Source organism: Rhinoraja longicauda, chromosome 20 (genome assembly GCF_053455715.1).
Source record: "Rhinoraja longicauda isolate Sanriku21f chromosome 20, sRhiLon1.1, whole genome shotgun sequence".
NCBI classification, from domain to species: Eukaryota; Metazoa; Chordata; class Chondrichthyes; order Rajiformes; family Arhynchobatidae; genus Rhinoraja; species Rhinoraja longicauda.
In genome coordinates this window covers 3,299,621-3,313,149 of record NC_135972.1, presented here as the reverse complement: position 1 = coordinate 3,313,149, position 13,529 = coordinate 3,299,621, and the positions used below count along the sequence as shown (strand labels likewise).

The 13,529-nt window shown below is 46.2% G+C and overlaps 1 protein-coding gene across 4 annotated transcripts in view; it reads left to right on the top strand.

The window, feature by feature from the left end:
• Positions 1 to 12,742, top strand: part of syn3 (synapsin III) — a 149,016-nt gene extending 136,274 nt beyond the window's left edge. For 3 of the 4 annotated variants that reach the window (XM_078416752.1, XM_078416750.1, XM_078416751.1), the window contains exons 12-15: positions 734 to 778; positions 957 to 1,044; positions 3,977 to 4,271; positions 7,843 to 12,742. In XM_078416752.1, the coding sequence (XP_078272878.1) occupies positions 734 to 778; positions 957 to 1,044; positions 3,977 to 4,271; positions 7,843 to 7,975 (561 nt within the window). In that variant the 3' untranslated portion in view covers positions 7,976 to 12,742. The remainder of the gene's footprint in view (positions 1 to 733; positions 779 to 956; positions 1,045 to 3,976; positions 4,272 to 7,842) is intronic. The other variant, XM_078416753.1, reaches the window with a different exon arrangement.
• Positions 12,743 to 13,529: the final 787 nt, after the last annotated feature.

The window sequence follows — 13,529 nt, the reverse complement described above, 5'->3', positions numbered from 1 at the left end:
CAATGAGGTCCCCCCTCATTCTTCTAAACTCCAGCGAGTACAGGCCCAGTGCCGACAAATGCTCATCATATGTTAACCCAGTCATTCCTGGGATCATTCTTGTAAACCTGTTCTGGACCCTCTCCAGAGCCAGCACATCCTTCCTCAGATATGGGGCCCAGAATAGCTCACAATATTCCAAATGCGGTCTGACCAGCGCCTTATAGAGCCTCAGCATTACATCCCTGTTTTTATATTCTAGTCCTCTCAAAATAAATGCTAGCATTGCGTTTGCCTTCTTTACTACCGATTCCACTTGCAGATTAACATTTTGGGAATCCTGCACCAGCACTCCTAAGTCCCTTTGCACCTCCGATTTCTGAATTCTCTCCCCATTTAGAAAATAGTCTACACCTTTATTCCTACTACCAAAATGCATGAGTCCACACTTTGCCACACTGTATTCCAGCTGCCACTTTAAAAGATCATAAGATCATAGATCTGAAGTGATAGGAGCAGAATTAGGCCATTCGGCCCATCAAGTCTACTCCGCCATTCAATCATGGCTGATCTATCTCTCCCTCCCAACCCCATTCTCCTGCCTTCTCCCCACAACCCCTGACACCCGTACTAATCAAGAATCTATCAATCTCTGCCTTAAAAATATCCACTGACTTGGCCTCCACAGCCTTCTGTGGCAACTTCTCTGCCCACTCTTCCAACCTTGTGAATTGTGAATGTTTGTATTTTTCAGTTCCATACAGCTGTGGACACTAAGTCATTGGGTATATTCTCGAAGGTGAGGTTGATATGTTTTTACATGATTTGGGAATGCAGGGTTATTGGGGTGATGCAGTGGAGGCCAGGATCATTTCATCCAATGTCTTGTGCAGTGGCACAGTGTACGATCAAGCGAAATACTCTACTCTCATTTTTCATACTCCTGTTTTCACTTTAATTTCTCAAATCCTCCACAGGTCCAGCCTCCATCATCAAAAACCCCCACTCAAACAGGGACGAATGCCCAGTGGGGCCAGACAACCCAAGCTCGTCCTGTACCTCAAGGTGGGTAGTACCAGCGGCAATAATTAAACGTAGGAAGAATCTACAGAAGGTAGACACAAAATGCTGGAGTAACTCAGCGGGTCAGGCAGCATCTCTGGAGAGAAGGAATGGGTGACGTTTCGGGTCGAGACCCTTCTTCAGACTGATGTCAGCGGAGGGGGTGGGACAAAGATAGAATGTAGTTGGAGACAGGATGACTAGTGGGAGAACTGGGAAGGGGGAGAGGATAGAGAGGGGAAGCAGGGACTATCTGAAGATAGAGAAGTCAATGTTCATACCGCTGGGGTGTAAACTACCCAAGCAAAATATGAGGTGCTGTTCCTCCAATTTGCGCTGGGCCTCGTTCTGACAATGTTCTTCTACACAGAATTGTTGAACAAATGGTCTATGTATATACTTTTCAAACAGGAGATGCAAAACGAGTGAAGGGACCATTAAAACCCATGCAGTTTACATCAAGCTGCCAACAAGTTTAAAAAAATGATCATTTACTGATGGTTTGTAGAAAACTGCATCCTCTCCGTCGTTTGAGCTACATTAGTCCCTAAGGTCTAGGAGCAGAATTAGGCAATTAGGCCATTCGGCCCATCAAGTCTACTCCTCCATGCCATCATGGCTGACCTATCTTTCCCTCTCAACCCCATTCTCCTGCCTTCTCCCCATAACCCCTGACACCCGCACTAATCAAGAATTTGTCAATCTCCTCCATAATTGGGTTTTAGGTATACATCTAAAGGGCAGGCAGTGGGGAATAGTTTATATTGGGTGCCGGAGTGCCTGTTCCTGTGCTGTACTTTATATCTTTACGATCCACGTTCACCTGTTGCTGATCCAATTGTGCTTCTCATTGTGTCTGGCTTTGTTGCATTAATATCATTAATTCAGCAAAGAAAAGAGATGAGAAAGTTCCTCCAGCTGGCTGCTCTGAAGATCCCAGTACTTGACCCTGGCGAGGCAGATACATGGGGCATGAACCAGCCTCTAAACTGAATCCGGCCCACTGAGTCCATGCTGACCACTGATTATAATCCCTTTCACACTAGTTCTATGTTATTACCACTTTTGCATCCACTGTTTACATGCTTGGGGTCATTTACAGAGGGTTAATTAACTAACCTACAGACCACACATTGGCAGAGTGGCACAGCAGTAACCAGAAAAAGCGCCTCATTGGAGACCCTGGGACTATCTTCGACCGGACTTTACTGGCTTTACCTTGCACTGAACGTTATTCCCTTATCATGTATCTGTACATTGTGGATGGCTGGATTGTAATCACGTATTGTCTTTCCGCTGACTGGATAGCACGCAACAAAAGCTTTTCATTGTACGTCGGTACACGCGACAATGAACTAAACCAAACTGAGAAAGTATGAGATAGGAATCACATTCCTAAATGGCAAAACTTTTTTTGCGTCTCCTGTTTGAAAAGTATATACATAGACCATTTTGTTCAACAGTTCTGTGTCGAAGAAGACTTAATTAGAATAAGGGGTAGGCCATTTAGGACTGAGATGAGGAAAAACTTTTTCACCCAGAGAGTTGTGAATCTGTGGAATTCTCTGCCACAGAAGGCAGTGGAGGCCAATTCACTGGATGTTTTCAAGAGAGTTAGATTTAGCTCTTAGGGCTAACGGAATCAAGGGATATGGGGAGAAAGCAGGAATGGGGTACTCAGTGTAATCAGTGTTTTGGGGGAACAGTATGTGTGATGATACCATTAAAATGCAGAATATATCGCATCTATCAATTCACAAAATTTTGTTATTTTTCTTTTTTAATGTTTCTGCAAGTTTCTGCCTACTAAAATGGCGCCGTGACGTACTACGTTTTTAGGATCGAGTGGTCTATCTCGCTCCTCTAGTATCTATGTCTCTAAGTTTCTATGTCTCCATGTTTCTATGTCTCCATGTTTCTATGTCTCCATGTTTCTATGTCTCCATGTTTCTATGTCTCCATGTTTCTATGTCTCCATGTTTCTATGTCTCCATGTTTCTGTCTCAATGTTTCTGTCTCAATGTTTCTATGTCTCCATGTTTCTATGTCTCCATGTTTCTATGTCTCCATGTTTCTATGTCTCCATGTTTCTATGTCTCCATGTTTCTATGTCTCCATGTTTCTATGTCTCAATGTTTCTATGTCTCCATGTTTCTATGTCTCCATGTTTCTATGTCTCCATGTTTCTATGTCTCAATGTTTCTATGTCTCCATGTTTCTATGTCTCCATGTTTCTGTCTCAATGTTTCTGTCTCAATGTTTCTATGTCTCCATGTTTCTATGTCTCCATGTTTCTATGTCTCCATGTTTCTATGTCTCCATGTTTCTATGTCTCTCTGTCTCCATGTTTCTATGTCTCTAAGTTTCTCTGTCTCCATGTTTCTGTCTCAATATTTCTATGTGTCTCCATGTTTCTGTCTCAATGTTTCTATGTGTCTCCATGTTTCTGTCTCAATGTTTCTATGACTCTATGTGTCTCCATGTTTCCGTCTCAATGTTTCTATGTCTCCATGTTTCTGTCTCAATGTTTCAATGTCTCTATGTGTCTCCATGTTTCTGTCTCCATGTTTCTGTCTCCATGTTTCTGTCTCCATGTTTCTATGTCTCCATGTTTGGGTCTCTGTGTCTCGATGTCTCCATGTTTGGGTCTCTGTGTCTCGATGTCTCCATGTTTGGGTCTCTGTGTCTCGATGTCTCCATGTTTGGGTCTCTGTGTCTCGATGTCTCCATGTTTGGGTCTCTGTGTCTCGATGTCTCCATGTTTTGGTCTCTGTGTCTCGATGTCTCCATGTTTTGGTCTCTGTGTCTCGATGTCTCCATGTTTGGGTCTCTGTGTCTCGATGTCTCCATGTTTGGGTCTGTGTGTCTCGATGTCTCCATGTTTGGGTCTCTGTGTCTCGATGTCTCCATGCTCCATCTTGTGTCTCCAATGCAGGAAGCTCTCGGCAGCATCAGAGTCCACAGATGCAGCGATCCAACACGGCGCCCCAGAGGAGGTGCTCACCACCAGGGCAGCAGGGCCAGGCTCCTCACACCGGCCCCGGGCAGCAGGACAAGTCGCCAGGCTCGGGCTCCGCATCTCCCAAGCAGATCAAGTCAGCCGGCGCATCTCCCAACCAGGCACCCAAGCCAGGAGCCTTCTCTGGCCTGCTGGGCAAGCTGCCCAACCAGCCCGGGGCAGGGGGAGTAACACCACAGCCACACAGCACACCATCCCAGCCCCAGCTCAAGTAAGTCGCGGGTCAGGCTCTTGGAACTGTTGGTTTCAACTTTAATCTGTCTTGCTGCACTGAATGTCAAGATGATGCGTATAAATAAAAGCCCATTAACGCAACCCATGCTGATAAACATTTACCAAGTTACTTATCCATGGGTGATATTTCACCTGGGCAGCTTGCAGCCCAGCGGTATGAACATTGACTTCTCCAACTTTAGATAGTTCCTCTGTCCCTCTCTTCCCCTCCTCCTTCCCAGTTCTCCCTCTATCTTCCTGTCTCCACCTATATCCTTCCTTTGTCCCGCCCCCCTGACATCAGTCTGAAGAAGGGTCTCGACCCGAAACGTCGCCCATTCCTTCTCTCCTGAGATGCTGCCTGACCTGCTGAGTTACTCCAGCATTTTGTGAATAAATATCTTTGATTTGTACCAGCATCTGCAGTTATTTTCTTACACTATCCATGGGTGATAGTGATTAAGGGTTTTGACATTATTGTATTGTGATAACGTGTGGATAAGATTGCACAAAGGTGAGGAAGAGGTAGGATATTGTGTAGGGAGGAACTGCAGATGCTGGTTTACACTGAAGATAGGCGCAAAATGCTGGAGTAACTCAGCGGGACAGGCAGCATCTCTGGAGAGAAGGAATGGGTGAAGTTTCGGGTCGAGTCTGAAGAAGGGTCTCGACCCAAAACGTCACCCATTCCTTCTCTCCAGAGATGCTGCCTGTCCCGCTGAGTTACTCCATCATTTTGCGCCTATCTTCAATTTAAACCAGCATCTGCAGTTCCTTCCCACACACTCTGAACCTTGCTCCTCAGCTGTGGAAACTCCAACGTCCAGAACAGGTACAGGGGGAGGAAAGGTTTAGTTACTTAGTTGAGTTATTGTCACGTGTCCCAAGGTACAGTGAAAAGCTTTTTTGCAATGCTGACCAGTCAGCGGAAAGGCAATCGAGTTTTGAGGGATATGTGTCAATTGTGGGTAAATGGGATGGGCAGGGACAGGTTGGCCCCAAAGGCTCTGTATCTATGCTGCATGGCTCTGCTTTAAGGTGAGAGGGGCAGAACAGAAGGTGCTGGATGCCTGGGATGGCGGTGGAGGCAGATACGGTAGTGGCGTTTAAGAGACGTTTAGATAGGCACGTGGGCAAGCAAGGAATGGAGGGATGTGGGTGTTCCGAGCCGATAGCACCTCAAACTCGATAATTAAAGCTCTTTAACTTGGCATGGTGATGGATGGGTCCCATTCTCGTTGATTGTCAGAATTATCCAGACTTTGCTGGTCATGTTGGTATGGCAAGGGTGGCACGGTGGCACAGCGGTAGAGTTGCAGCCCGGGTTCAATCCTCACAGCGGGTGCCGTCTGTACAGTGTTCCTAGCTTCTCCCCGTGACATGCGCAGGCTTTCTCCGGGTGCTCCGGTTTCCTCCCACATTCCAAAGATGTACAGGTTTGCAGGTTAATTGGCTTGGTATCATTGTAAATTGTCCCTAATGTGTGCAGGATAGTGTTCGTGTGCGGGGATCACTGGTCGGAACGGTCTCGGTGGACCGAAGGACTTGTTTCAGCTCTGTATCTCTAAACTAAAGGGAAGTGTCCAGGAGCTTAGTGGCAGAGGAGAGAAGGAAGAAGTTCCACCACAGATCTTCAGTGGCCCACCCCACCCCACCCCACCAAGTTTTTGCTTGGTTTCTCATGCTGGAGCTTTTTCACGTCAGCAATAGAGGTTGTACACTGCGTACATGGACACCGTACAGACTGGCATTACTGTAAAAAGCCGAGAAAAAGAGGCACGTTGAAGTCAAAGAGCAATGTCGTTATTGTGCGGGATGGAGTTAAACAATAGACCTGTAGGAAGGAACTGCAGATGCTGGTTTACACCAAAGATAGACACAAAAAGCTGGAGTAACTCAGCGGGACAGGCAGCGTCTCTGGAGAGAAGGAATGGGTGACGTTTCGGATCAAGACAGAAGAAAGCTGAGTTACTCAAGGTTTTTGTGTCTGTAAACAGTAAACCTGCTTTGTTCCCACCAACAACACAGTATGCCAATTAGTGAAGTTGTGGCTGCAGAGAAATCTCTGTGGAAATAACAAAGCGCAATGTAGAATGTTTGTACCTGGTACAAAATCATTAGCCAGCAAATCTTATCCGATCTATTAAACCCTTCCTCCTAATTCTGATTAAGTTCTTTCTGTGTACAAAAGTCTGCAGCTGAGTGGAGATTTATAAAACATATTCAAAGTCATGTATAGGAAAGCTTTAGAGGAATGTGGACCAAACGCGGGCAAATGGGACTAGCGTCGATGGGGCATCTTGGTCGGCACGGACGAGTTGGGCCGAAGGGCCTGTTTCCGTGCTGAATTAGCCGATGAAGTAGGAGACTTTACCATTTTTGCCAATAGGGCACTATTTAACTATCAGATCAGTTTTAGCATAACAAGTTATAGGAGTTGAAGTTCACAAGTTATAGTAGAATTAGGCCATTCGGCCCATCGAGTCCATTCCGCCATTCAATCATGGCTGATCTCTGCCTCATAATCCCATTTTCCTGCCTTCTCCCCATAACCCTTGACACCCATTCTAATCAAGAATTTGTCTGTCTCTGCCTTAAATATATCCACTGACTTGGCCTCCACAGCCCTCCACAGATTAACCAGCCTCTGACGAAATAAGTTCCTCCTCACCTCCTTTCTAAAAGACCGCCCTTCAACTAGATGTAAGTTTCTTTTGCGTGCATTCTCAGACACAATGCCCACTGATATATCTGCATTGCCCACAAAGGTGTATTGGGTGACAAGCTGGGACCCTTTCAGAGTCATAGTATCATCGAGCCATTCAGTACAGAAACAGGCCCTTCAGCCCAACCTGCCCATGTCAATCAGGGTACCCCATCATCTACACTAGTCCCATCTGCCCGCGTTTGGTCCATATCCCTTTCATATCCATGTATCTGCAAAGTCTTTTAAATGTTGTTATAGTCCTTGCCTCAACTACCTCCTCTGGCAGCTCATTCCATACACCCACCTCCCTCTGAGGGTTCTCTATGAACCCCCCTCCCCCCACACTCCAGGTCCCCGTTTCTTCTCAGCAGCTCCCCAGGCCACTTTCCCCTTTGTTCTCAGTGCCCCCCCCCCCCCACGCCGGGCCCCCCTTAGTTCTCGGCGGCACCCCACGCCGGCTCCATCTTTGTTCTCGGTGCCCCCCCCCCCCCCCACGCTGGGCCTCCCCTTAGTTCTCTGCGGCGCCCCACGCCGACTCCATCTTTGTTCTCTGTGCCCCCCCCACGCCAGGTTCCCCTTAGTTCTCGGCGTGCCCCACGCCGGCTCCATCTTTGTTCTCGGTGCCCTCCCCCCTCACACCTCGTCCCCGGATGTTCTCGGCGGCGTAGCCCATGCCGGCTCCATCTTTATTCTCGGTGCCCCCCCCCCCCCCCCCCCTCACACCGCGTCCCCTGTTGTTCTCAGCGGCCTAGCCTGACCCTGTCCTCTCTGTAACGTGCAGGAGTCTCACATTCACGTAATACAACTGTGCGGCCGGTCTCGGGGCTAATGGAAGCCTGTACCTTTTTCATTTTCCTTGCAGCAAATCACAATCTTTGACGAACAGCTTCAGCGTTTGCGAGCCCCCCCAGCACGCTGCCTCCAACGAAGACGAGGCCAAAGCAGAGACGATTCGAAACCTGAGGAAATCCTTTGCCAGTCTCTTCTCCGATTAACTCTTTTGCCACGGCGTTTCGATTTCTCAGTCGGCGGACGGGATGCGGCCGACTGCCAAACTGCGGCGCGGGTTTAATGGGAATTTGGAGGTGGGGGGCGACGGGAGGAGTGGGAATGCCATGGGCCTTGCACGGATCCATCACAAGGCGGTGTGTGTGGTGAGGGCTAGTTTCCCAGCTGGGTAAGGGGCAGAGATCCTGGCAGGTGAGGTGCGTGCAGGTGTAACTGTGTGTGGTGTGAAATAATGTGCACTTTATCTCCCACTGCGGATGTTGAATGTCAAACGGAATGCTGTTATCAACCAGAGAATCACTATTTATTTGGATTTTTAAAAAAAATTGTTTAGTTTATCGACACATGTACGGTGAAAAGCTTTTGTTGAATGCAGAATGTATACAAGAAAGCATAAATGTGTACAAGACTGCCTGATAATGAGTCCCTTTGGGATAGTGGCCACCCGTCCACTTAAATCACTGCCTTCCTCTCAAACATTTTAATTCCACGCTGAATTTTGAAATCCCTTCTTGAAGCAAGAATCTTATTTCTCTCCAGAATTAGGTCCTATTCAAATTCCAGATCATTTATTTCACTGCTCACATTGCTTGGTAACTTTGCTGCGTGTACAATAGATTTAAAGTGGTAATCGGTCACCAAGACTAGTTTATAGAGTCTCCAAGAGAGATACAGCAATGGAAACAGGCCCTTTGGCCCATCGAGTCCATACCGGTCCACAACACCCATTTACACCAATCCTACATTAATCCCCTTTTTTTTAGAATTCTCTCTGCATTGTGATAGACACATACACTTTTTGGAATATACCTGAGTGCATTAATGAATGAATAAAGTTAGCTTTCTCATTAACCTGAAATAATTGCTGACAATTGGCTAACATATGGGTATCAGAGGTTATGAGGAGAAAACTTAGAGGGGCTTGGGGGGGGTGGGGGGAGAGATAGATCAGCCATTATTGAATGGCAGAGTAGACTTGATGGGCCGAATGGCCTAATTCTGCTCTTATCACTTATGATCTTATGACTAGTTTGCAGAAGAATAGGCATCGAGATTCACGTGTCACCTAAATAGTCGTACAGCACAGGAACAAGCCCAATGTCCATGTCTAAGATGCCCCATCTACACTAGTCCTATTTGCCCACATTTGGCCCATATCCCTCTAAACCTTTCCTTTCCATGTAGCTGTCCAAGTGTCTTTTAAATGTTGTTGCAGTACCTGCTTCAACTACCTCCTCTGGAAGCTCGTCCCATATACCCACCTCCCTCTGTGTGAAAAAGTTACTCCTCAGGTTCCTATGAAATCTTTTCCCTCTCACCCGTAACCTACGTCCTCTGGTTCTTGATTTCCTCTACCTTAGGTAAAGGACTCTGTGCATTCACCCCATCTATTCCCCTCATGGTTTTATACACCACTACACGATCACCCCTCAACCTCCTGCACTCTGAGGAATAAAGTCCTTGCCTGCCCAACCTCTCCCGATAGCTCAGGCATTGAGTCCTGGCAACATCTTCATAATTCTTCTCTGCACTCTTTCCAGGATGTAAACATGATCTTCGACTGATGCGATAATTAGAACAACATTTTTTACAGGCAACGTGACAATGACAGAGAAACCAGTCTCAGTCATCCCACTACACATCACAAGGGGGTTTACAGTAACTGGAATGCTAGGCTGCACTAATCAAGAAATAAACAGGTGATCTTTGACACAAGTAAAATGGATTTTACAATATCTAAACTACCAAATGTAAAAATCCAAATTTTTAACTTTAAAAACAAAATCAGGAAAATTATTTGCACTAAAATTTCTCATTTTGCTTTCTCAAACTGTGTGAAGCTTGCTACAGAAAGACACAAAGTGCTGGAGTAACTCAGCGGGTCAGGCAGCATCTCTGGAGAACATGGATAGGTGACGTTTCACAGAGTGCTGGAGTAACTCAGCGGGTTAGGCAGCATCTCTGGAGAGCATGGATAGGTGACGTTTCACAGTGCTGGAGTAACTCAGCGGGTCAGGCAGCATCTCTGGAGAGCATGGATAGGTAATGTTTCAGGTCGGAACCCTTCTTCAGATTGATTTCGGGTCCCGAACTAAAACGTTAACTATCCATGTTCTTCGGATATGCTGCCCGACCCGCTGAGTTACTCTGGCACTTTGTGCCTCTCTTTGGTAAACTAGCATCTACAGTTCTTTGTTATTATAAAGCTTGCTACATCATTTTACATTCATATTCTTAAAATAATAACGATTAGATGGTTCATTTTGTAAATCCAGCATGTGTAATCATGATGGGAATTGTGGAGAGCAACAGCAAAAGCAAAGTGGAGCGGCAAAATGTGTAGGAAAAAACTGCAGATGCTGGTTAAAATCGAAGGGAGACACAAAATGCTGGCGTGACTCAGCGGGTCAGGCAGCATCTCTGGAGACAGTTCAGTTCAAGGCAAAATCCAAGTTATCAGGTGGGTGTCTGCAGTGACTTCAAGTAAATAGGATTCTCTAACTATTTGTCATTTCTAATTGTAGCATGTCTTAACAGATCCTTGTCACAATGTCGGGCTGCCAGAGGATCGAAAATGTTTACGTTCTACTATTTTGCAAAAGGGCATATTCCTTTCTAAAGCCCATCAATAGAAAACCAAGTGGTTCAGTAAGCCATACCTGCATGATTGTCTTACAGCTGTTGTTTTAGCGATGCATTGCTTATATTAAGTTGTTTTGTTCCCCACCATTCTTCGCCAGAAAACATATTTATCTGACTTTATTTCCTCAAAGTTAAATGATAGTTCCCCACGTGGTGGCCTAAACAGATGGTCTTACAATCATAGTAAATAAGTACAGGAGTAGGCCATTCGGCCCTCCGAGCCAGAACCGCCATTCACTGTGATCATGGCTGAACATCCACAATCAGAACCTCCTATATCTAACTCTCTCTTGAAAACATCCAGTGAATTGGCCTCCACTGCCTTCTGTGGCAGAGAATTCCACAGATTCACAACTCTCTGGGTGAAAAAGGTTTTTCCACATCTCAGTCCTAAATGGCCAGCCAGCCTTTGCAGGCTGTTCAGTCGAGAGCCAATGTTTGGGTTCGAATCTCACAAACTTTCCAAAATGCACGACCCAATAGTTCATCCCCACAGGGAGGTGGATACAGAATGCCGGAGTAACTCAGCGGGACAGGCAGCATCTCTGGATAGAAGGAATGGGAGACGTTTCGGGTCGAGACCCTTCTTCAGACTGAGAGTCAGGGGATTGGTTTCTATGAAATGTCGTAGGTTGAGGGGAGATCTGATAGAAATATATAAAATGGTCAGAGCATAGATAGGGTAGACAGTCAGAAACGAGAGATCAGTTTGGTTCAGCTTAGAGATACAGCGCAGAAACAGGCCCTTCGGCCCACCGAGTCCGTACTGACCAGCGATCCCCCGCACATTAACACTATCCTACAGACACTAGGGACTATTTACAATTATACCAAGTATATAAACGCAAGCCAATTAACCTACAAACCCGTACGTCTTTGGAGTGTGGGAGGAAACCAAAGTTCTCAGAGAAAGCCCACGCAGGTCACGGGGAGAACATACAATCTCTGTACAGGCAGCGCCCGTAGTCGGGATTGAACCCGGGTCTCCGGCGCTGCAAACGCTGTAAGGCAGCAACTCTACCGCTGCGCCACCGTGCCGCCCAGAGAAACCAGTCTCAGTCAGATGTTGAAAGGTGAGGTGTGAAGACTGACGGAGGAAGTGGAGCTTTGTGGAGACACATCCCCCACTTGCCCGGGACTCAGTTCTGGAATACTGCAGGAGCAAAACCACATGGAAGGTGGAGGACAAAACAAAACGATTGTGGTTTTCTTTAGTTTACCAGTATTAGGATATTGAAAATGGGAAAATTAAAATCGCTGTTTTCAACAGTCAAGAATTATTCGGTTGGGGAATTAACATAATTTCCTCTCCAAATCGGTTTGTGAAGAAAAAAACTACAAAGATGTATAAGGGATCATAGCCTCAGAGTTAAAGGGCGCTCTTTTAGAAAGGAGGTGAGGAGGAACTTCTTTAGTCAGAGGGTAGTTCATCTGTGGAACTCATTGCCACACTGCGGAGGCCAAGTCAGTGGATATTGTTAAGGCAGAGATAGATACTTATTAGAATGGGTGTCAAGGGTTATGGGGAGAAGGCAGGAAAATGGGATTAGGAAGCAGAGATTAGCCATGATTGAATGGCGGGGTAGACTCAACGGGCCAAATGGCCTAATTCTACTCCTGTAACTTGTGACTCCCAATAACAAGACTAGTTATTCTTCTTCAGTCTGAAGAAGGGTCTCAACCCGAAACGTCACCCATTCCTTCTCTCCAGAGATGTGGCCTGTCCTGCTGAGTTACTCCAGCATTTTTGTGTCCACCTTAGATTTATTAATTATTGGGATCGATCCATGCACTTTACAGCAAGTACTGGCACAAGAATTCTCTTCCACCACGTGCTCCAGTACACAAGACTCATCAGGATATTGAAGCATTAATTACCCTGCATCAGTCCATTGTGGATTTCAGATTTACTTCTTTATGGTTTTATGTCTATATATCATATTCTTTTCAAATTTCCACAGATTGTTCAGTGATGAAGCTGTAATTTATTCTTGTGACGAAGAAGAATGTTGTCGGTGACCTCTGTGTTGTCGTAGTGTACTAACTAACTAACTAACTAACGTAAGCGTGACGCTGGTTTCTTTTAGAAATAAAGTTGATCTTTTGTGCTCCGTGTGGCTATATTCTTAGATGTGTGTTTCTTTTCTGAAATCAACCTTGCTTCTTAGCTGCACTTCCATGTGCATGTTCCCAAAGTAAAGACCTTCCCCATTGTCAAGCACAAACTGGAGGAACAACACCTCATATTCCACTTGGGTAGCTCACAACGCAACTGCCAACAGCAAATTCTCCAGTGTTAAGTAACACATGCCCCCCTCCGTCTCTCTCTCTCTTTGCTGTGTCCCCTCACCTCTCAATAACCCACCCTCCCCACCCCACCTATCTCTCTCCCTCTGGCTTTTCATTTCACTCCTCTTCTTTCCTTAAACGACTCACTTTGGTCTCCTTTGCATCTCTAGCCTTACTCCACCCATCTGCCCATCAATCCCCCTTCGCCTGTATCCACCCATCACTCGTCAGGCTTTGTCCAGCCTCCACCTCTCGTTTCTACCTTTCTCTCCCCTACTTCAATCAGTCTGAAGGCTCCCGACCTGAAACGTCGCCTTTCCGTTCCTTCCACAGATGCTGCCTGACCCACTGAGTTACTCCAGCACTTTGTGTTTTACCCAAAGTACCTACTTTAGTAGTATAAGTTTGCTTGCAATCACAGAGGGACTGCCGTGTCTGCATTTGTCTTCATCCATCATTTCCTACCTGCCAGACACAAAAAGCTGGAGTAACTCAGCGGGACAGGCAGCATCTCTAGAGAAGGAGTGGGTGACGTGTCGGGTCGAGACCCTTCTTCAGACGAAGATTTGCAGTTGATTGATTGTAAGATACAGCTTGGATACAAGGCCC